This window comes from Cololabis saira, chromosome 5 (genome assembly GCF_033807715.1).
Source record: "Cololabis saira isolate AMF1-May2022 chromosome 5, fColSai1.1, whole genome shotgun sequence".
Classification (NCBI taxonomy): domain Eukaryota; kingdom Metazoa; phylum Chordata; class Actinopteri; order Beloniformes; family Belonidae; genus Cololabis; species Cololabis saira.
The window spans coordinates 36,085,884-36,110,902 of NC_084591.1; the positions used below are offsets into that span (position 1 = coordinate 36,085,884).

General features: G+C 38.9%; 2 protein-coding genes across 3 annotated transcripts; one reads left to right on the top strand and one right to left on the bottom strand.

Moving 5' to 3' along the window:
- Positions 1–3,251: 3,251 nt before the first annotated feature.
- slc28a1 (solute carrier family 28 member 1) lies at positions 3,252–11,211 on the top strand. The gene is made up of 18 exons (XM_061721860.1): positions 3,252–3,456; positions 3,714–3,793; positions 3,893–3,969; positions 4,308–4,399; positions 4,495–4,684; positions 4,766–4,907; positions 5,135–5,248; positions 5,679–5,753; positions 5,835–5,915; positions 6,017–6,097; positions 6,233–6,358; positions 7,870–8,000; positions 8,092–8,260; positions 8,907–9,104; positions 9,224–9,305; positions 9,387–9,485; positions 9,570–9,675; positions 9,799–11,211. Coding segments are annotated over exons 1-18 (1,965 nt in total). The 5' UTR covers positions 3,252–3,455; the 3' UTR covers positions 9,920–11,211.
- A 531-nt stretch (positions 11,212–11,742) lies between these two features.
- alpk3a (alpha-kinase 3a) lies at positions 11,743–23,631 on the bottom strand. Of its 2 annotated transcripts, XM_061721857.1 has the most exons (15): positions 23,555–23,631; positions 22,973–23,263; positions 22,593–22,625; positions 22,093–22,214; positions 21,590–21,707; positions 19,958–21,452; positions 15,068–17,564; positions 14,721–14,868; positions 14,105–14,232; positions 13,976–14,011; positions 13,617–13,891; positions 13,449–13,537; positions 13,140–13,357; positions 13,002–13,050; positions 11,743–12,913 (listed from the first exon to the last, which is right to left on the bottom strand). In XM_061721857.1, exons 2-15 carry the CDS (start codon positions 23,110–23,112, stop codon positions 12,577–12,579), a joined length of 5,685 nt encoding a protein of 1,894 aa, XP_061577841.1. In that variant the 5' UTR covers positions 23,113–23,263; positions 23,555–23,631; the 3' UTR covers positions 11,743–12,576. The 2 variants fall into 2 exon arrangements, with proteins under 2 accessions (XP_061577841.1, XP_061577842.1); XM_061721858.1 differs by lacking the exon at positions 22,593–22,625.
- Positions 23,632–25,019: the final 1,388 nt, after the last annotated feature.

Sequence of the window (25,019 nt, forward strand, 5' to 3'; positions counted from 1 at the left end):
GAGGGGGATTCAGCCCTCGGCGCTGACGCACAGGCTCAACACAGGGCAGCGCAGTTTACTAAGGGTAAGGCAAGGGAAGTTTATTTTTATAGCACAATTTAACACAAGGCAATTCAAAGTGCTTTACATCAACATTAAAAGCGGCAAGACACAATTAAACAGTAAATAACAAATAAAATGAAATAAAACTATAATAAAGGACATAACATAATAAAAAGCACAAGTTGTTAAAAATTAAGGGCAGTAGAGTACAGCAGGTAAGTATTTAATTTAAGAGTATGCTTTAGTAAACAGTAATGTTTTTAGACCTGATTTAAAGGATCTACAGTTGGAGCAGACCTCAGGTCTACAGGAAGTTTGTTCCACCGGTGAGGAGCAGAATAACTGAACGCTGCCTCACCTTGCTTGGTTCTGTTTTTTTTTTTTAGACTTTGCTCTTGATGTTTTATATGTTCATATGTTTTATTCTTCTTTTATTTTGCTGATTGTATGTTTATTATGTAAAGCACTTTGGTTCACCTGTAGGTCGATGTAAGGTGCTATATAAATAAAGTACATTTACATTTACATTTGTTCTCGGGAACCACAACAAACCAGATCCAGATGAACCTCAGGGGTCTGGGAGCTTCATAGGAACTAACAGATCAACCATGTATTTTGGTCCAAGACCATTCAGTGCTTTGTAGACCAGCAGTAAGATTCTAAACTCTATCCTTTGGAAGCCAGTGTAGCGATTTAATGAATGTAGACAGAATTAGAAATGTTTTACTGTGTCCCCCCACTCCCTGCAACTTTAAAGGTGTACTGTAATTAGGCTGGCGTATATGTTTCAATGTAATATAATATTTAGATGCAGGCCGTTAGATGTTTCACATGGATAGAATTCCAATAAATGAGGAAATTTAAGGCTCCCTAAGGGTAATTTATCCTAGCGCTGCTGGTTTTCAGCATTCTTGATCAAATATGTTTCTTAAAGGTCTTGCACTGCACATATATTGGTTAAAAAAAGAAAAGAAAAGATTAAAAACAAAAATTCACCTGATACGATTCATTAAATGCATTCCCTTCGGGATTAATAAAGTATCTATCTATCTATCTATCTATCTATCTATCTATCTATCTATCTATCTATCTATCTATCTATCTATCTATCTATCTATCTATCTATCTATCTATCTATCTATCTATCTATCTATCTATCTATCTATCTATCTATCTATCTATCTATCTATCTATCTATCTATCTATCTATCTATCTAAAGTATCACAAATTTGCGCTCCAATCCACAGTGGCATTCACTGTTGACCTTATTATACTGTAAACTCATCATTGTCAGTTTATATATAACACAAAGCAAATAAAACAACCAGGCACAAGCTCCTCTGTTTGTTTTCACAGACAGCGTGGATGCATTATATTAGGTATCCCGATAAGATAGGGGGTGTTTGAGTGTTTCTTTTTATTACTGAGGATATCCTGAGAAGCATATCTGAATCAAATTACTCAATGAAATACAGGGTAATATAATGTAAATAAACAAAAATCCGAAGCAGTCACTTTTAGACTAATAAGGAAGTCATGCCTCCTTGTGCAGTCTGGACCAAATTATTACACTTCAAAGACAACCGTGTATGATTTAAACTGTCGTGAATGATTTAACTTCAGCTGTACGAGTCATCACGTATGACACCAGAAACTCTTGTATTTGGACAAAGGTTTAAGTCAAGAGTTTTAAGTTACCTGTAAAACACAGCTGAGGGAGGAAGAGCATCACTGTGTTTCCCGTTAGTTACAGCGGGTTTGTAGTCAAAGAGCAGGAATTCCTGCTAATACAACCCTGTGTGAGGGTTAGTGCCATAACCCTCCTGACTGCTGTCACATACACAAGCGCACAGCCACAATGATGCTGTAAAACAAACATACCCATATTTATATTACATATATGCATACACATATTTATTATAAAACTTTACTTTACCTCAAATCTGCAACTTTTTAAACCAAGGCAGGCAAACCTTTGGCATTAGACCTTAAACATTCTGTTATAACTTGTTTGAAATTAAACGTAATTATTTAGTTTAGATGTTAGTAAATAATCAGAAATCTCAAGATGGTATGGCATATACTCAATTTTATGCTTCTGGATAAATCTATGCTGAATGTTATCATACTACAGAGGCTGAAGCTGGCCTTGCCTCTGGTGCATTTGTGTATAACAAGTGGTGACAACTTTACAACATTTAAACTTACAAACTGTCGTTACACAATATGACGGTGAACATTAGACACGTCTGAGGTTGCTGAGCCAGAGCATTTAACATTCTACTATTCGGTCTTTTATCAGATCATTAATCTCTGCTAATGGATTTCAGTCTGCAAGGATGTGCAAACACTCACCGGACAAAATAGACAGCCATTTCAAGCATGAATGATCATTTTTTAGTCATATTCCTCCAGCCATATTGTGCCCATATTGCGTGTTATGAGCCACAGAATAAAAGCACTTTGAAGACAAAAGGCTTTATGTGGCGTAGGAAAATGTGGATATGAGAAGCAGAAGTAGGGGAAACAGATGGTATTACTGGTACATCAAATCATGAATCATCACCCTGAAAGTCAAGTAGCCTGCAAACTGTGCTATGATATATCTAATTGAGCAACATACATACTGCATCCAATAGGCAATATCCCAGATCTTAATGTTTAAAGAGATAAGATAAGGTTATACAACTTCACATTGATTTAACAATGCTGGCTTATGAAAAGAAGACGTGAATCGGCAGCCTTTCATTCTAATATGACAGTACACTTCTTTTTTAATTGAATTGAATGCCTATTATTGTCATTATACAACGGAATTTTAGAGCTTCTCCTGTGCTCAGTGCCAAAACAATTAAAATTAAAACAACAAGTAAGTAAGTGAAAAAAAGCACAGATATGCAAAATATTACTATAAAAATAAAAAGTATAAAGTTTTTTTTATGGTAACTGTACATCTTGTATTTTGTATTTGTTCAGGATTTTTAGTACAGTCCATGAAAGAACAGAGGAACGACTTTGTTTTATTGTACTGATATAATTTTAGAATTTTATTGCCATTTACGTGGGTGTGTTTTTTTTTATTTATCATGTTATCATATCACCTTTTATGACTTATATGGAGCATGGGTGGATCACACCCTACGCTGGAAGAACTCTTTCCTGATTAATCAGCTATTACTTTAGCAGGAAATCTTATAATTTCTTGTTTAAGACATGTTTTGTCACATGATGCATTAAATCACACCTGATGAATGACACTGATTCATCCCCTCTGTGATATACTTACGGAGAAATCTGAAGCTGTTTAAAAAAAATAGCCTGATAGTTAATAAGGGCAGGGGCAGAGTATATTTCCCTGCTGAGCATTTTACAGCTCAGCATTCGACTGCTGGGTTTGGGAGAACACACAATAAGTAAGCCATTAGCTCTGTTTCTTCTTGAATTAACTCCGCTTCTTCTTGTTTTAAACCTTTTGTTTTGTTGTTATGAATTGGTGTTTCTGTGAGCCTTTTTTTTCTCCTTTCTGAAGATAACAGTTCAGGACTCTGTGGACTTATTTTCAAGTTCTTGTTTTTATCTCACAGAGCACACCGTGTTAACTTGTTTGGCATTCCTGCATGTTCAGGTTGAAACTGTTTTTTTCTGGACTTATTTATTTGTTATTTTTCAGTGGCACAGAATGATGTTGCACTCGAAAATGTAGTCTACGCCAATGGAAATGGAATCGACAACAGGGCTTTTGAAAATGGGGTATGTCTTGCTTTTTTCTTCTTCTTCTCCTTTTCTTTTTACAAAGAAAACAATGCAGTGTGATCTTTTTGTTTTCATAAAATGCCTGTATTTTTTCAGGACGACATTGTCACAGACACTGGCAGCATTAAAAGTCAGACTAGAAAAGCAAAAAAGGGACTGGGCTCCTACTTGAGGTCTGTCAGTGCATGTTTTCCATGTTTTCCAGAACTGATTCATACATGGTTGTGTTGGGGGTGTAGCACTCTTGTTGGAGTGCTTTATTGGGATATTGTAGATACAGAATGTAAGCAATACTGCATTTTTATAATGTACCTACAATACAGATGTTTTCTATGCCCCAATAGCTTTGATGACTGAAGATTTCGTGTGATTTGATAAAAAGAATTAACGGTCTTTTGGATGATTTAACTTAAAAGCAAATCTAAGACATTTCAGTCAAGATACTTTTTAGTCTTTCAAAATCATTTTTTCCTCTCATTTTAATTAACATCTGACTTGTTCTGCACTGCAGCAAAGTTTCCCAGCCAATAAACGCCACAGAAAACTACATCAAGGATCATTCAAAAACCTTCAAATATATCGTCCTGGGCATACTTGGAGCAGGTAATAATTAACGTTTGCTGTCCTACTGGTACTCGTTGATGGAAAAATGGAGAAACTGGAAAGATAATGACCGTTTATTCTTTTCTCCTCTGCAGGTTATGTGGCATACTTCATTGCAGCCTGTGTACTGGATTTCCAGAGGGCCACCGCTCTTGTGGTCCTCACTATTCTCGCTGTTGTTGCCAAATTGTATGAACTTCTTAAGACGCACAAAGGTGAAAGCATCAGCCGTTGTTTTAGACCAGCTGTCAGATGCTTTAAATCCAACTTGAAATGGCTGAAATGGTAAATCCATCTTAAGTTTTCAGTACCACCATCTGTAGCACGTTGACCACCGACAAAGCACCGCTTTCATTTGTTTTACAGGGTTTTTATCGTGGCGGTCTTGGCCCTGCTTGTGGTGTGGCTGGTTTTAGACACCAGTAAGCGCCCCGAACAGCTCATTTCATTCGGAGGTGTGTGCATGTTTGTCGTGCTTTGGTTCCTCCTCTCGGCACACAGGGCAATGGTGAGTTTTACTACGTCACACAGCAACTGCAATCAAGGGATGACTATTTACTTCAGCAGCATTTTGAAACGTTCTTGACCGGTCAGGTTATCTGTTGTATGTTTAGCTGAGACTTTGGATATCATTTTTATTATCTCAGGTTATACCTCAAGTGCTTCCATGGAATATGACAAGACTACATGGAGACTCCCTGATAAAATAAGTGTCAACCATTTTATTTTCTTTAGATATCATGGAGGCCGGTGTTTTGGGGTCTTGGAATGCAGTTCTGTATTGGCCTCTTTATCATAAGAACAGAGCCCGGGCTTATTGCTTTCAACTGGCTTGGAAAACAAGTACAGGTATTACAGTCTTTTAAGTTAATATAAATAGGAAAAAACGCACTTGACAGGAGATGTTCAAATATTTTCAATTACTGGTACAACAATAACACCTTGTTAACTTTATACAGATATAATAATAAAAGCTATTTGTACTTCATAAAAAAAGTTATGTTTATAGATTACAAATAACATTCTGTAAATGAGTGATTCATGCTCTTCTTATCTTTGGAGTAGCTTTATTATGCATATCAAGGCTGAGTCAGCAGAATGTGTGCACAAGCATGCGTCTTTTTAAAGTCTAGTTCAGCCTGCTGTTTGTATGAGCTGTAACTTTGGTTACTGGTGTGTAAAGTCTAAGGTTACATGCCTCATAAACTTGGGGTTATATGAAACTAACAAAAATTAAAAATAATATAACCCCAATGTCTTCTTTGTGTTGTAATCCCAGATATTCCTTGACTACACCAAGGCAGGGTCATCGTTTGTTTTTGGGGATCTGATCAATAACATTTTTGCCTTTCAAGTAAGTGTGTGATTAAATCTAAACATATGAACAATGACTCAGGAAAATACATTTCACTTTATCCTCTTAATCACTCCCTAGGCTCTGCCCATCGTGGTTTTCTTCAGCAGCGTGATGTCAATCCTTTACTTTTTGGGTGTAATGCAGTGGATCATCTTAAAGGTAAAACATGCCTCTCAGAACCATTGGCATGCTGCTGGAGGTCACGGCGTGGATTACTTATTCGTGCAGGGACAAAACGCCATGTGTTTTTCTCCAACTAGATCGCATGGGTAATGGAGATAACGTTGGGAACCTCTCCCACAGAGACCTTGAGTGTGGCAGGCAATATATTTGTTGGGCAGGTACTACCTTGGCAACGCAATTTTCTTTTCTTAGTTTTTTAAATCTTGTTGATGAGATAAAGAAATCCCAACTAACATTTTTTAAATCTACTTGGAATTACTTTTTTCCTGTTTGTGAATGTGTATGTGCGTTAGACCGAAGCTCCGCTGCTGATTCGCCCTTATTTGAATGACATGACCAGATCTGAGATCCATGCTGTCATGACGGGTGGATTTGCCACCATAGCAGGCAGTGTGATGGGGGCATTCATCTCCTTTGGGGTGAGATATAACTCTCTTTACAGGAGCATATTAAACACCTAAACATGGGGAGATTTTACATCCTGCAAGTCAAAGCCTTCTAAGAAAATATTGCCTTACTGGATGATCTAAACTTTTAAGGGAACAAGTAGACCTAAAACCATGCCAGTAACATCTCCCCTTCCCTGCTATAACAATGCTACTGTTCAGTCATTGTTAGTCTACTCATCTAAATCCATCCGTTCACCTTCTGCAGTTATGTACAAACATTTGACCACTTTATTAATGAAATCACACTTGAAAACTCATTTTTTTAAATATGCAATGTAAAGTCATTAAAGAACAAGTGTGACTACAATGGAAAAAAAATATAAGAAATTAATGGTTAATGAATTTAGCTGCTATTGAGGGTTTAAAAGACACTGCAGGTTATCAAGTGATGAAAGGTGAGCCCCTTATCTCATTATTACATGGTGATTGGGATTACAATTTATTTATGGCTTTAAAGAACACTTTAGTGTTGAGGAAAGTTGTAAAGTTATTTTAAAATATTATTATGCACCTTTACAGGTGACTGATAGCCGGGAAGATGATGACAGTATGTACAGACACAGGACAGACCAAGAACAGCTCAGAGCTGTGCCTTCAGTGCAGCACAAGAAATGTTTGTTCTCTCCTCTCGGTATAACCAAGAAGCAGTTAGAGATAAGATCTAAACCTCAACGTGCGTATGTGTTTTTCTTCTTCAAACGGGGCTAATAAAGTCAGATAACTGAAATAAAGGAATATTTCTGGCATACGAAGGAGTTTTACTAAAAAAGGTCGCTTTTTAAAATGTCTGCTCATAAAGTCAGTCAAGTTCTGTTAAAATGTAATCAAAATTACTGCCATAATCCCAAATCAAAAAAAGTGGAAAAAAAATAAAGCAATAAATAAAAAAGTTCATGAATCTATCCATTGTATTTGTATGATGCAAAAATCATTATTTCAAAACTGTTATAAACAAAATTGGGAGTGTTTTTAATTTCGATATATAATAAAGACTTGAAATGATAAAAATTAGGATTTTTTTGTGTATTATTTTACATGTTAGCCATTAAAAGGTTAATAGGCATAATTACTAAGACGTATAGGACTTAAGACTACATATTATTCAAATTTGCAAATCAGCATAAACTATTTTGATTGGTAAAAATGCTGTAAGGTCGAAGGAGATGTTTTACTACTTATCTTATCTTATCTTATCTTATCTTATCTTATCTTATCTTATCTTATCTTATCTTATTATCACATCTTACCTTAGTTCTTCAGTAAGCAGAAATAAGCTAGAAGAGTTTAATATTTAAACAATCAATGCTGATATTAATGGTGACACAACTTGTAAACAAACAAAAGACTATTAGATTAAAACAGTGTGTTAAGCAGTTAAAAAAAACGGCTTGATATGTGATTATTGAGTTCATGAAATTATCATTTTGTGTGTGTCAATGAACCAGTTTTGTCTCAAATCAACAATGAACTTTCCTCTACAGATAGATGCATCTTCATTGATATCGGCCTCCGTGATGGCGGCGCCGTGTGCTTTGGCTATGTCTAAACTCTCTTACCCTGAGACTGAGAAAAGTGCCTTTGATTCAAAGAAGAGTATCAAAGTGGCTTGTGGGTGTGTGTATACCTTTACATTTCATCACATTGCATCACTGACCTTGTCTTAACCCCGTTATTTTACTGGATTTCTTTTCTAATCTCTCTAGTGATGAACAGAACATTTTGGAGGCTGCTAGTAGTGGGGCGTCTGCATCAATAGGTCTTGTTGCTAACATTGCAGCCAATCTGATAGCTTTTCTTGCCATCCTGGCATTCATTAATCAGGCCTTCAGTTGGCTTGGAAGTATGGTGGGATATCCTTCAGTCACATTTGAGGTACGATGTATCAAATGTCAGATAATCTTGTGTTATTTTGTTATTTTTGGTGTACAATTTGGGTTGTTCAATTCAACGATTAAACGACTTTTAGTTTAACATGCATTTGCAAGAAAAAATATATGTAAACCTCTTGCACTAAACCTGTTTTCTGTAATCATTTGCAAAGAAATGTGATCTGATCTTCATGAAAGTTATAGCAAAAGACATACACAATGTGGTTGAGATGATAACACACAATTATAATTTGTTTTTACTGAAAGTGGCCATTAAACATTCACAGTGCAGGTTATAAAAGTAAGTAGATGGTTCTCCTGAGGTCGTTCTATAGCGTCTCCATGATGTTAAGTTCTAGGCTCCGACTGGGCTGCTCCCAAAGGCAGATTTACTTCTTCTGAAGCCATTCTGTGGCTGATTTATTTCAATGCTTCCGGCCAGTGTCGTGGACAACTGGATGCTTAAACACTGCATCGATTTCCAGCCATATGCAGATCAACTTTCGACTGATATCATCAGAGACATTGTGTCTGTCTATTATTAGACTTGCAGGAAACCTAACTAATTCCCAGAGATTCACACACTTGTTCTTGCTACTGTGTCTGTCTGACAAAATCCCTTAAACTGCACATGCTCTTTTCCTTCCTAGTTAATTTGCTCTTATGCATTTATGCCCGTGGCCTTCATGATGGGAATACCATACGATGAGAGCTTCACTGTAGCTCAATTAATCGGCACAAAGCTTTTCCTCAATGAGTTTGTGGCTTACGAAAAACTTGCTGAAATGAAGAGCAACAGAGTCAATGGACTTGATCAAGTAATTGGAGGTGAAATACAGTGGCTATCTGTGAGTAAATACTATTTATATGAGTTTTATTACAGCCTTCATTTATAAAGATAACAACAAGTTTCGGAATAGAAATGATTTTACATTATGTGGATAAAAATATTATTTCCTTGTTTCAGGTCCGATCAGAGGTTATCACCACGTATGCTCTTTGTGGGTTTGCCAATTTTAGCTCGCTGGGCATTGTGCTAGGAGGCCTGTGTGAGTATCTCTTCACAATTCACATTATCTTTGTGTTTTTCCCCCCCTACCTTTCACAATTGTGTAATCTTTTTCTTGTAGCTGCCATAAGTCCATCAAGAAGAAGTGACATCTCATCTATGGTGGTGAGAGCCATGCTCACTGGGACTTCTGTATCTCTCATCAATGCATGTATTGCAGGTACATGTGAAAATATTGATTTTAGCCCATCTCTAGAGCATTTTCTAGAGCAGTTTAATGAAATGGCTCTCACTTTACTTTCAGGGATCCTGTTTGTTCCACCACTCGACTGCGTGGAGCTGTTTAAGCTCTCTGCCTTCAACGCCACAGATGCAAATGTTCAACAATGCTGTCAAGATCTATTTCAAAGGTATGCATTACATATTTGATGGCTGAATTAACAAGACAAAATCATTGTAATGTTACAGTAATAGATGTTTAATCTTTGTGTCATGTTCTTAAAAGCTGACATCTGACGTGAATTCTTTTGCAGCGTTGTGTACAATGGGACCATCTGGTTCGAAGGATCGTGGAGCTCAGTCCCAAACGTCACAGAGTATTACTCCAGATGTTGCCAGTGCTGCGGCCTTATTGATGGAGCGATTTGTGTGTAGAGATGGGTAATGGAAAACAGTAGGCCTCAGGCATGAACATTTCAACAACTTTATGCTGAACTTGTTTTCAAGCTTGCAACTGCAATTGTCCAAGGTTGCCAAAGTTTCGACATAGTTTCAAATCTCTATTAGCATACGATTGCTAACTTTCTGAGGACAAAATCGAAACCTGACAATGTTGAGCAGCTTTTACAGACTTGTGATGAAACTGTCTGAGAGAATGAATGTACAGGCAGTTAAAGTTAGCTTCACGTGCCTTTAAACAGCAGAATGTACTGAGGGGCTACTGACGTAGGCTACTACATGCTCGCAAACCCCCATTTTTTTCCTGACACAAATCAACTGTATATACATGGAAATGCCACTTTGGCTTCAATCACAACACAAAATAGCATAAAACATTTTAAATCAACAAACAGGAAGTTCTGTTCATTTCTGACCATCTGCACTGCCGTCTGCTGTGGCATCAATTCACCCAACTCAGTCTGCATGAATCTGAGTTTAGAGGCTATTTTCATTGTTTCAAGTCATTTTAGTCCCCGACGTTCAGATTACAAACCAATACAGCATTTACACCCCATATCTGGGTGGCTATGGTGTCATGGGTAGTGTTGGTTATCGCAGGATCAATCCCCAGCGCTGTCACAGGCCAAAGCATGCCTGGGCAGGATACTGAGCCGTACTGTTCACTGACACTATGACTGGCTGCAGCACTCATTTGAGTCAGGTTGGACATCCAACCTACTGTATGTCAGATATACAAAACATGGTGAGCTGCTGAGGTGAGTCGTACAAAAGGAAAGGAAAGGAAAGTGTGGAGATGTTAACATATATGCGGAAATTACAGTATGAGGTGCAAATTTCTCACTGTCACTACGATATATGGTGATAAAATGGAAACATACATGACATGTCTTTGTGGTGAGACAAATACTACCTACTGGACCATTTGGAAACTTTCTTTGTAACTCAGTTATAAATACCTTTATATCCCTCATTTATAGTTCCTGCTCATGGGCCAGTGTCTGTTTTTATACATTTGTATATTTCTGTGACACTTTCTGTAAAAATGTAAAGCCTTTATGCATATTGTTAAAAGATGATTGTATCTGCCATGTATTATATTGTAAATTAATTTAAATGTAAGCTTTTATTTAAAGCCAGATGTTATTTCAAGAACTGCAACTATGGAGATATTCAGACACTGACATTTTAATGAATAAATAAAACTGAGGGGTTCTTTTAAGATGTTATTTCTTAAGCGATCTAACTATTAAAATATTTGTTGATGAACATGATTGAATTTGATTTGATACCTTTATTTAAAAAAACATAATGCAACACAGATATACCCCACCCCCAACAAAAATATTTAGTCCTTTCACTATATGAACAGATAAAAACACTGACTGTATTTTATGTACCTAATTCATATTATTTGAAAACCACTTGAAATATTTACCCCTAATTCAGTCCCCCCCCTCCCCTTAACTAGTAAAGCTTCATGCAGTATGGAAAACGATTCAACAGTTGCTAAAGTCTACAACTGACCAATCAGTTGATGAATCTTTAATGTTTAACCAAGAAGCTATTACAGAAATGCCTCAAGAATTCACAGCATCTTCGTGTAAAAAGGTTCCAGGACCTCTGTTGAAATTTAACCACGGAATTTGTGCAAGTCACGAAGCAACAGGGCACATTTGAATCTTTTTCTTGAACTCGTGGTTTCTACAAAAGATTGACCTGGTCACTGGAGACCAACTACACAACTTTTAAAAACTGCTATCTTCTGCTAAATTCTGTCAGTTGAGGTAAAACAGCAATCTGTTTTACTTAATGTGTGTTTACCTGCAAGTCCATGTATTAAGTCACTCCCTCTGACTTACTTTCATCTGACATCGTGTTGCTTTGAACACACTTTGCATGTTTTTGTGAGCTTAAGCTCAACGTAGGTAGTGTTTGTAGGTAATCATCTGCCTTTACCAGTTATAATCCTTTTGCAAGAGTTGTGATTCAATTCAATGGTTCAAGACAGCATTGATATGATCACAAAGTGCTCAAAATCAAGTGGAAGTTATGTCAAAACCTAAACTTGACACTGTTACCCCATAGCATGAGCTCAACCTTGCTGTGCAAAGAAATGCTGCAACGGCTGTTGCAAGTCTAACTGTAAATGTTGTCTCTGCACACAGAAATAATTGTGTATGCATATGTAGATATATTTAGTGACTGTGAATATACATATTTTACATGTCACCTAAATGACGACATTTCCCTTGGATTTAAATCTCGCTTAAAGAGTTTGTCTTTCACAGAGCGGATAAGACTCTTTGGCAAGTGGTTGCGGTGTTTTAGTGATTTTAAGTCAGTTCTAAGAAAATAAAGTATTTCTTTTCATTCTTCAAAGATAAATAGTAAATGCTACTGCGTGTTAACTATGAGCTACAAAAATGAAAAAAAAAACAACAACAAACAATCAATGTGCCTATTATTCCAAACATTCTTAAAAAGGTGGGGTTCCTGCAGAAAGAGATTTTCACAGTAATTGTCGCATAACATTGTATAACTCATAATTCTTTCTGTTCAAGTCCTTGTTGCCTGGGAAGATACAGGTAAAACCAAACCGTAATTGCCAGAATCAAAAGAAGTCTTTTTTTCTACCTTATTTCAACAACAGAAAGACTTTCAGCAGGACTTTTGCCGCCTGATTTGCTGTCCTTTGTCTCCTGAACCTTTCTCTGCACTTTTGGGCTTGAGTTGGCCTTTCTAGACATCTGAGGGCTGTATGCTTTCCGCTGGAGCTGTGGGCTGCCGGAACCCAACTTGCGGTTGAGCAAGGGGCTTCTGGAGCCCTTTATCTTGCTGGGCTGCTGCAGACTATCTGCAGTCTTCAGTGGACGTAGGGCAAGCAGTCCACAGTAGTAGTTGCACTGATGCTGTGTCAGGAACTGCTCAAACACTTCGGGAGAGGCCAATTCGGTTAATCCTTGGTATCTGAAAAATGCAGTAAGCAATTTTTTATTATTTTTTTATCATGACATCATAAAAAGAAACAGTTGCTTGTAGCGACTAAGATACAAACCCTTTTGACTTGGTCACAATTTTAATGTTTGAAATCTTTGTCTCAACACCTAAAGGAAAAAATAAGTTATAATTATAATAATAATATAAAACCTCTTTTTGACAGTCATAAGTCGTACGTTTTGGGCGTGGGGCTTACCTTCCAGCTGAGTGACGAGCAAATTACCGTGTGTCCACTGATGGATCCAGTGCTGGAAAGTGCAGCATTTCTGCTCCAGCTCTGAAGTGTTTTGTGTAATCAACTTTCCTTTGAGATCCATCATACAATATTTGACAAAGACGCCCGCAAGATCAGTCTCCACAGTGGCATATGGCACGGAGTTCCCAGGCCGGTACATCAGATAACGAGGAAGCACTCTGCAGCAGACCAGTTAACGACGGGATGATCAAAATAACTTTTTTTTTTTTAGTAATTGTACAGATACGATGTAAGAGATGTGATACTTACTCTAGTGAGAAACCAAAGTTTTCAACAACTCTTGCTTCAGCCGAAAAGATTTTACAGTATTCTCGGATCATGTTTTGGACTTTTAATTCCTGCCAAAACAAGGATTTTAATGAGGTCGAAACATAGAGAGCAATCATAATTACTAGATAGTTACAGCAAGCTTCTCACCTGCTTGGTAATTTCCATGTTCCTCTCAGTAAGGTTGCGCTCCTCTTTGGTGCCATAGGCAATGGGATTTCGAATCTTCATGATACAGGTGCTTCCAGACTCAAACACAGGATCTAGGCCGTAAATGACCTTGGCCCTGCTGGTTTTGTGAGTGCAGCCCTCCCCAAGTTGCAGTGTGTCAGTTAAAATGCGGCCAAAGTACTTTTCCCCCCAGCTGCCAGAGTCTGCCAGGCCTTTGGTGAACACCATTGGGGTCAACTCGATCTCCTCTCCAACTGTATGGAATGAGAAGAAGAACAACAATAAGAACAGTTGATGAGATACATGACTAACTTAGAAAAAAATAAAATAATAAATACCTTGAAAGTCGTCTTTTAGTAGCATTTCAGACAGAACTGTAAAACAATGAAAAAAAACCCACCAAAATTGGTAATTTTATAAATATAATGTTACCTTTGAAATCAGATTTTTCTATGAACGTTTCCTACTGTCTTCGCTGAGCAGGAAGTCTGTCGTGTCAGTTCCATATTCATTACTAATAGTACAACCATACACAGCACAGTCCTGCCTGGATGCTTGGACAATAGCCAGTGCCACTTGGCTTTCATCGCTTCCACTAGAGGAAAAACAAAGAAAGAAAAACAGATAATAATGAACGAATCAGGTTATAAGGCGAACATCAGATCTGTACCAACTTTCCCCAACGGCCCACACGGTGTCACTGTGAGACAGATGCTCGTGTTCTGAGGTCGCAGTCTGCTGACACAGCTTACATTGGCACATATATAGACTTTTAATGCACCCCGGAGATGGGAAAATGTTTGTGTCAGGTTACAGATTTTGTGTCTAGCCAGAGATTCGCCTCTCTGTGTCACAGCTGTGGGGTTCACAGTCACATGAGTTGGGCATCTCTGTAGTGAAAGTATGAGAATGAGGATCCTGTGATGAATCCTAAGACCCAAATAAATACCTGTTGCTTTATTGTTTTCACTTGAGAGCTGGTGTGAAGAAATCCTGTCACTACTTATAATAATAAAACAATATTTGCATTACATGTAGTTAGATAAGCCTTTGACAGTATTGGGAATCCGTAGGGGGATTTACCTTCTCTTCTCCTGGAGTATTTCCACCTCATCTTTGTACCACTTAATGGTGGAGTCACTGAGCACATTGAAGAACTGGCACCACAGCTTCAGGTGTCCAGAAGCATCCGGGAATGGCTCTCCCCTGATTTTACGGATAACCTGAGGAGCTGGAGGTAAAATAAAGAGAGTGGAGAGGGACTTGGTTATGGCACTCTGTTCAAACATATACTGCCATGGAGAGTAAAGATGTAAAGTTTCCTTCTCCTGAAGCCCGAAGTGATTTTTACCAAGAAAAAGCTAAAAAAAGGAGTTAAACACAATCTACAAATGAGTTGACCCACAGTTCTTACGAGTTAGAATCATCACCTTTCAAAGGGTCTATCTTCTTTTCCGCTGGTTTCTCCTCTTTTTTGGTACTGGCTGGCTCTCCTGCAGAAGTCTCCTCCACAACCTTGGGCACCTCCAGAGTAGCCTTTCTGCGACTCAGCAGTGGAGAGCGCCTCTCCATTGGTGGGGTGGTCTGTCCGGTGGAAGCCTGTAGCAAGGCTGCTCTGCGAGCCTGGCTTGGGGACATGTAAGGGCTGTCCTTCTTGCCCTCTAGCATACCAACCATTGCTGCCTCCGTGTCTTCTTTAGCCCTCGGGATGAAGATTTTGCGCCGAGCTCCGGAGGCCAACTCCTCAGGCGTGGCAGACCGTATGAGTGTCAGACTGTCCCTGCGTTTCAGACGCGGACTGCTCTCACAGGAGAGGGATGATGTTGGTGTCGAGCCTCCGCTGACATCTTCGTCTGGCTTGTCACTCTGACGATCGCTGACAGATATTACAGGGACAGCTGTCGCACTCTCATTGTCTGAGTCTGGAGCCGCTTTGGACATAAACTTGCGGAGACTGGCTGGGCTTAGTGATGGGTATGTTGGGGGTTTGGAGCTGAGTCTCTCCACAGACAGTTTGTTTTTTAGGAAATCTTCAACAGACACAGAACTATCTGCTTTTATCTCTTTTGAGGAGTTTGGCTTCAAGGTTTCAGGGACAGTGTTGTTCTCTACTGGTTTACCGAGTAATGGCACATGACCGCCAACTTTCGGCGTTAGAGGTTCATGAATTGCAGCTGGAGCATTTTCTCTTGTCTTCTTTTCAGATGTTTCCTCAGTGTTCTCTGCTCTTCGTGTCATTTCAGGCTTTGCGGTCATGTCGTGACCAGCACTTCGCATTGTTCCTCTTTGCGTGCCTACTGAAGTTTCTGTTTCTAAACGCTTGCTGTGAGGGGGCAGTTGGAGCTCCACATCACTTTCATGACAAGTGACAGAAATTGGTGGAACCACAAACAGTGGCACCCTTGAAGTTTCTGAATCTGGCTTTGTATTTGAAGCTTCATTACTAACAAATACATCACCCTCCTTGATGTCTGAACCCGAAACATTCATATCAGGAAAAGATACAAAGTCCAGCTGAGGGAGCGCTTCATTGGTTTGCACATTAGGTTGCTGCTGCTCAAGCATTTCCTGAGCAACTTCCTTCACTTTCTGAATATTCTGCACATCTCTCTGTATGGGGAACACCCCTGGAGACTCAGTCATGCTCTCAATTTGGATTCCTATATTTGACTCAAGATTTGCATCATGTTTTAGCAGATTAGTTGGCCCTGGCTTGTCTAGTGCCAAAATAGTTAGTGGCAGAGTGCACTCTTTAACGTCGGGCTCATCTATTTCTATTTTTGGGATTATAAAATGTTCATTTGGGCTCACATCTGAGACAGAAGTTTTAATTTCTGGGATGTCCTCGATCGCAGATATTTTGATTGATGGTGCTTTCTCTGAGGGACTACCAGGTTCAGCAGTCCAACCACTCTCGCTGCTGTTTTGATGTGAAATATCACTGTGTATTTCTTTAAGATTAACATTACTTTCATTGCTTTGCGTCACAGTGTTCGATTCCTTTGACTCCTCTACATTTAAGGGAGTCTTCTCTTCCTTTTGATACTCTAACAACAAACTCTCATCCCTCGTTTCACTGATCACACCCTTTACAGTGGCTTGTTCTTGTGTTTTTAAGCTGTTGCATACATTTTTCTCTACATTTTTCTCTACGACACAATCCAGTGCCTCTTTCAACTCCTCCACACTGCATGTAGAACCTGAGTTTGAACCCTGTATTACTTTATCATTGTGCACATCTGAGAGTTGCTCAACTACAGAAGGAGTGCAATCATGTTGCGTTTTTAGGTCACCTTTTATTAAACCCTCTGGTTCTGCAGTGAGCGGAAGTCCTACAGTCATTTCCTGAATGAGTGAAGTACATTTGGTCTCTTCTTTTAAATGGTTTGCCTCTGACTTGCATCCCACCACAGCATGAAGAGGAGAAAGCACCTGGTACGGTGTAATAGATTCACACGGCTCTATTCCGTCTTCAAGTAACGATGCTGATAATTTAGGAACCTCAGATCTGTTTATATCTGAATGTGGATGTTTGTTCAATTTCACTTCAGTTTTCTCTTCTGCATAAAACTTGTTGGAGAAACAGTCCTCTTCTGTGACAGGCTCTCTTTCTTTGTCCATCTTATCTCCTGTTGTCTTCTCCTTTTGCAAAGTACCACTTAGCACTCTGGGGCTATCTTTTGCTGAGCTGAAACTGGGAGGGGGAGTCCGGCGCTTTTCTAAAGTAGTGAAAGGGAGGTTTAGGGCGCAGTCATCAGCAGCTGGAGCGCTGGCATGTGGCAAGACGGATTTGTTTTCCGTCGTAGGAAACTCTTCTCCTCCAGCCTGTGGTGGAGGCTGCGGTACAAACGCAAGGTGCTCCAACTCCTGCTGCTGCATCAAAACCTCCTTGATAACAGAAACGACCTTAGTGTCCTTGTCTTCAGCCTGTCAGACGATAAATGAATAAAGCATTTCATCATGAGCACTAAATTTGCAGCTGCAGCAGTGGAGGCAGATTTTAGTCATTATGGAATCAAAATTAGTTATATATATTTATTTATGGCAAAGAAGCTGTACATTAAAAAAAAAAAATCAACGCTTCAGTTTGGAGATTTATAGTAATTCTTTTGAAGTTATTTTTAGATAACTTAAACCAGTGGACTTTTATGGTGTGACACATTCAGAGTGAGAGAGATAATACTACTAGTAATCAATACATAATTAATGCAACATGTCCTAGAAAACTTTATATTAATTGTACATCCCCAACAAACTAGAGTCACAAAGCACTAGAGTCAGTAGGCAGGGTTAATCAGACGTAAACAAGCAGTGAATAACTTTAAGATATGCGGAATGGCTTCTGTTAGTCAATATACACATGCTTTATGACCTTTCAACTAATTTTAGGAACCTATTACATGCGCAAGTCACGTGCAAGTTGATGAAACCAAGCATGTACACATACTGTATGCTTAGAGTTCAATACGATGCGTAAGTGTGTCAATGGTTTTGTTCTTTTATATTCATTTTAGTATCAACATTCCTGCTACGTTGAAAGCTTTGTATATTTTCAAAGAAGCCAGAGAAGGGAATACCCCTCTCTGGTCGACCAAGGTGTGTTGTTTACACAAATGCTTATTGAACAGTGAGTGAATGATAAGTCGTCGCTGTGTAGATCAGTTCTGCACGTTATTATCCTGAACTGGTCGGACGCACAAAAGAAGAACATAAATTGACCGGATTGAGGAATATCTCCGCTACGATATCTTCATACTTTGAATTCTACAATACATCAACGCCCTTAAAATGCATGTGCTGCAGGCCTAGTTGATCGATAGTGGTTGTTTTGCTCTTACGGCTTCTACTTTGGTTGCCACATCATTAAATTTAATACATGTGGAGGTGGGGTAGTAGTTCTTTTGATGACGCAGGCTTCTCGTGACATGTTTGGCCAGCAGCAACTGTGCTACGAAAACAAGAAGTTGCTGCTTTCGATGGAAGGGAACTGGTGTCACATTCAGTCTAAAAAAGAAGCTCTGGACCTTTCAACTCCTCTGCATGTAAAAAAGGTGTCAAGCTTATAGGGCAAGATAAAAGGGTTGACTTCCTCCGAAATCTCATCTGTTGTAGTTTTACTTAAACAACATTGAGTCACGTGACACAGCTCACTTATTGATATGATGTTGCTGATGATGATAAAATATGAATACCAATCACTACAGTTCAGTGACCGCTCTCATCTCACATGCTAGTAAATAGCTAACATTCATAATTTAATTTGGCTTAAAATGTCTTAAACTGGGATATATTACAGCTCTCAGGCCTCTAGGGAAACAAATTTAACAAACGATACCATTCAAAGAAGGATTTTTTTATTGAGCATGCTCTTCAGATTTTTTTTACTATTCAAGTGAATATAATTCAATATGGTCATTTTTATATTTCACTGCTACAATGTTGTCAAAAAAGCTCTAGAAATGACAGTTTTATAAATGTTGTATATCTGTCTGCTTCATCATTTAAAACTTAAAAAAAGTGAGACATCTCAATGTAATTGCAAGAAAAAAAGTGTCTAAATGATCCCTTTGTAGAAAGTTTTAAAACAAACCAATGCAGGAAACTAAAACGTTATAAAGTTATGACAGATCCGAAACAATTCTCACACATGGGCAGTGAGATGACAGAAGCGCTACCGCCTACAATCCTCTTCAGATGAGGAAACTGTTTATTTTAAGACGCCGGAGGGGGTTGAGTGGGTGGGTGGACAGAGGAATCTGTTCATTGTGATAAGGCTTTCCTTTCAAGCTGAAACCTGCCCCAGGACTCTTTACCGCCGTTTATCCAGGCTGCACAGCCGCCTGTCATGCAAAACTCGCTTTGTAATGCGAGCTCTAACATTCGAGTTTCATCATGATCTCTGACGCACTGGCGTTCCACTCACCAGAGTCAACATGTGAAATATTTTGCTCTCTGTCTTGCAGTGTGCAGTTTGGGTGCACAATATCCCCCACCCCCACATAAATGTGCAAAATGCTGTCCCTTTTTCTTCCCACATAAACTCTCTCAGCCACTGCAGATTGACTCATTTCACCAGTTGCAAAAATGATTGATATTACACTAAATGTTTTCAACTAGTTGTATGGTTTAAAAGTGTCAAACCACTCTACCAATACAACTAACCATTGGTCATTGTATACTTATTTACCCTGGAGCCCCCGGTACAGGGGGCAAATGCCATAGAAGAACATAGGCATGAGATCAGGAAGGGCGTTACTAGCGTAAGCTCAAAACCGGATGTTATGGTTGTCACAGTAGAGATTGAAGACCAACCTGCTTACCTCGGTGTGAACTTGAAGCCCAGGTAATGATTTGTCTTCACCTGCATTGCTGCTCTCTGGCTCCACAGACACCTCCATGGCCTCCACAGCATCATCAACCTTCGCCACGCTCTTCAGTGCAGATTCCTCTACTGTCTCGGGTGGCACTTTAGAATCTGGTGTTTCATGTGTATGCAGAACATTTTCTTCACACTTAAGTGATGCTGACCGCTGCTCCAAATCCATCGTTTCTGAAGGCTCCTCAGTTTTATCCACGGCCATAGGCATGATGAGGTCCTCAGTGCTTGGTTTGAACACCTCTGGATTATGCTCCATGTTCAGGCAGAATGATGGCGGCATGTCCGAATGAGGGGGCTGATAAGTTATATCTGAATAATTTGATTCCTTCTCACTGTGTTCATGAAAGTCCTTTTTATTCTTGCCAAAAAAGAAATCCTTAACCGTGTGGAGCATAGTTGAGAGGGAAGCCTGGATGTTGTGGTGGTCCTGATCCTTGTGGCCCTTGCTGTGGTGTTTGACTTCTGAACTGTGTCTACTATGAGCTGGTGTATTCACCATCTCCAATTGCTTTTCTGCTTCTTTGGCTCTTTCTGTGGCCAGTTCCTCTTCCTTCCTTTTCTCTCTCTCACGCTCTTCCTGTGATGTTTTTTCCAGTTCTTCTTGATCTTTTTCTTTGTGATCTGGTACAACAGCTGTATCCACCTGTTTAGCTTCCTCCTCTTGAGGTGAGCTCTGGTTCTCATCAGCAGTTTGGGATTGGAGGGTCTCCGCCAAAAACTGTGCTAAACTGATTCCCCCATCATAACAGTTTTCACCCCCATTTCCCATAACATGGCTTCTACTACTGCTGCCGTTATTACTGCTAGTAACCCCATCATCTACGCTGTTAGACATTTTAATTCTCTTTTTGTCCAAGGTTTCCTCTGATGGAGATACTTCATTTTCCAAAGAACTGTTCATGGATATCAAAGTTTCCGTAATTCTTTTTTTGTCTAAGGGTTCCTCTGATAGAGATACTTCATTTTCCAAAGAACTGTTCATGGATGTCAATGTTTCCGTAATTCTTTTTTTGTCTAAGGCTTCCTCTGATGGAGATACTTCATTTTCCAAAGAACTGTTCATGGATGTCAAAGTTTCCGTCTCCCTAACTTCTGAACTAATCCCGTTAGGTACTGCAGCGTCTGCCGGCTGCTCCACAGCCACAGAGCTGTTGACCACCGCCCTCTCCTCTGTTGATGGGACAGGGCGTTTCCTGTGAAGATGATCTGGGCTGCTATGGGGTTTTGCTCTCTGAATGTTTTCTTTATCCTCCTTTTTAGTATGCACATCAAGGTCTTTTTTCTTTTTCTCTCCCTTCTGCTTCAGCTTAGCAAAGAACCGCTGGTGGATCTTGAACTCATTCATGGTGCCAACCTCCAACACTCCAGAGCAGGAGACAATACCTTTGCTATTGGAGGCAGAAACCTGATAGATGGCTGCATCATCCAATGTGCAACTGAAAATAAGTAAGAAAAAAAGGGAAATAAAAACATATGACAGACATTGCATCAGTGTTAAACCAAAATAGATCAAAGTACTTCTATTACTTTAAATTGATGCAATCTATGATTATTATAAGGCTTTCATACATACTTGTAAATATGAAGAGTGTGGGTTTTTCCTTTACGGTGAATTTCATATTTTGGGAGTCCACAGTAGCGGTCCATTTCTACATCATCTTTATACCATTTGAGTTCTGGAGCTGGGTAACCTGTAGATGCAGATATGTAACAATTACACAATTTATTCTGGTCTATAAATATTACACTCCTTGCGTAACAAGGTGCTATCTAGTGTGTATATTAGGTTCTTCTTATAATTAAAAAGAATATTCAAAAACTTGTAAAGTCAAAGAAACAAAGTCTGTGTTTTTATTTCTGTCCTATTTGTAGTAACAGCTTCTTCACAGTAGCCTGCTAATACAATTTCTTCTCTGCTGCCGATTCAAGAAGAGTTAAGTGGTGCCCGCATGCTTCCTTTGAGTTCACAGTGTGTTAGTCACATATTGAGTCTTCACCGCTGTATCTTTTCAATCAGAGAGATTTCAGTTAATCCCACAAACACCAAGCCGAGACACGATGTTGAACTGAGCCTACCTGAAACCACACAGGTGAATTTCACATTACAGTTTTCAGACACCGCCTTTGATTTTAACGTAGTCTCAAAAGTCGGCTGTATATCCTCGGTCAGCTGAGCCATGACGCTGCACAATGTGCTCCTGGAACAAAAAAGCGATGCATTAGAGAGCCACCATCCTGCTTCAAGCTGCATTCTGCTTTGTAACACATCAGTGCATTTGTTTCTGTGACCTCTTCGCCCTCGGTGCAGCACATTCAAGTTACGCTCTTAAATAATATGTTAATGAAAATCTCTGGTAGTGACAACACTGTGAAAAAAAAGGGACACAGAAAGTTGTGAGGTATCAGGCAAAACAGGGTTGTCAATCCAGCACTTAAACCGATGTGAACCATTGAAACGCGGGGGACAGACTAGACACTGACATTTAAGTTAAACTTGCGTTGGCTTCATTCTCGGGGTAAACCAGGTTTCATGGTTAACATGTTAGTTGGAAGGAGTGTTTTAAAATAGGGATTACCTCGTTGGCCTGTAGTGAGAATACCTTGAATAGCTATTTAGAGAGGGGGCAAATGAAGGAGTGTCAGTGATTAATTAAACCTGCATCAATTGAGCCCACCTGCCTAAAATTGTGTCACAGCTGCCCTCCTCTTGGACAAAAGGAGAATTTTGTCACTCTCATAGTTTGTTGATCAGAAACAGACACATATTGCACTTTTAGATCGATGCTTAATAATGCGGTTATAAACTATTTTTATCATTTACTTATCCGGTAATGTTTTTGTATGCATATTGTTTTGACATAATACAGAATATTTTTATTGACCACCATGTGAAGTGAACATTTTTATTTTTAAGCACAAATCTACAACTGCAGGAAATGTAGATGAAGTTCTTTACCTGTTTTCAGGCCTAACATTGGACAGATAAGTATTGCGGCTCTCTGACCGGCTACTGGCAATGCTGCCCTCCTCTTCGCTGAAGCTGCTCGTTCTCCCATTGCCGGAATAAGAGCGAGTCATTGGCCTTCGGGAAGTCATTGTTCACAGAGTGAGTCCACAAGAAATATTAATAAAATCCAAGATATATGTTTCACCCATAGAACAGGCAAAAAAAAGAAGCTCCTTGTTGACATTCACAGCTTTCCAAAGATCAGGGCTCAAAATGAACTGAGCTGTCCATGAAAAGCTCCTGCGGAAGGAAAAAAAAAGAAACTTTATAATGATGACAAGTTAATAAAGAAAGTACATAAAAAACATTGAGTGATTTGTTCAGAAACACAGTTCACATGTAATAGTTGCCCTTTCTGGCCAAGCGAAGCTCTTGCATTGGGGTAAGTTATAAATAGTTTCTGCTATCAGGTTGGGGAAGAGCAGCTAGCTTTCAGACACAAACCTTAGATCTAATAGTCAATTATATGAATTAATAACATATTTAAATTGCTTCATAGTCACCCCAAATGTATTCTATGTTCCAACTTACCATCAAGATGTTGTCGGTGTTGCTTTGGAGCCAGAGTCTGTGAGGAAAATCTGTAACCGCCTATCATAGACATGCATGTGTTGCCAGCAGGGCCCTATTTATAGCAGGCCCACAAATAGGTGCAAGAGCACATCAGATTTTCCGCAACTAGAGTTCAGACTTTATCAAAAAGTTTACTTCAAAAGTGAATCTTTTGACATAGATCACATTCCTTACAATGGTTTATTTTCATTAGTCATGAATTGAAAATGTCCTGGCTTGGTTTTGGTCTAATTTGGTCTCTGGAAAACTTTTTCCCTCCTGTGACAGATGAAATGTTGATTTGCAAAACAAGTCTGTGGATTATGGTTGCCGATGTAGCTGATGACAGCTAATGGTCTATGTCCCAAGATTTGCTCAGAGGTTGTCGGAGGACAGCCCCCTGACTTGATTTTGTAACACAAACGCAACTCTCTGGTTGTTGGTACTTACATGAGTCACAAAATCAGTCTCATATATCAATGCTTTCACTCAGTGATGCAAGTGTCTGTAATACATTCCTTTATCTCCCTGTTTTGAATTGTGCCTTTGTGTTTTTTAAGTCTAGAGTCTTTGGTTTATTGTTTTATGCGGAGGTTTTATTATCTTTGGAATAAAAGTCAGACTCAATTACAATATCGTAAACTACCTTTCTTGACTTTTTGTACTGTATTGTTTGCAGGTAAGTTGCACTTTCTAATTAAACAAATATTTTTCAGGTAGCAAACAAATGCCAATGTAGCAAAAATAAAATCAAACATCAGGAGGAGGATATGTTGAAAAACAATGAACTTGTGAAGAAAGGGAAAATAACCACACTCTCTACAAGGGAGGATGAAATGTGGAATTTTACTATTTACAATTAATTGTGTTTATTTTATATTTTCATATATTCATAATAATACCAGTTCATAAAAACAACCTAGCAAAGGAGCCAGGGGACTGGACTGAATCTTAGCTGTGGTGCAGTCCCATCTAGAGCAAGTATGAGGCAACAGTGGAGAGGGAGGAAATGTAAACCAATTAAGAGAAATTAAAAGAGAGAGAGAGAAATAACCCTCCAGCAGAACCGGAGAGCAATTGAAGGTGTCCAATAACACGAGAAAGACATGTAAACACATAACATACTGTATATTACTACGAGAAAAAAAACAAGAACAATGAGTCGATGGCTATTTAAGGATATATTACCGTGTTGTTTTTTTTTATCTACAAATATGTTATTTTATATTGAAGGTACTCTATATTTAATCTTAGTAAGTTTAGTGTGAGGTTGCGCCAGGTTGTGCTTCACACATAAGAGCCAACTTTGCTTTATACCGTAATATCTACAAAAGCGGATTCGCCTGAGTTTCCCTCACATGCTTTCTTGCCATTAGGGCAGCAGATAGTTTATTTATTCAAAATGTAAGATATATTACTATTTGATAGCTGAAATAACATCTGT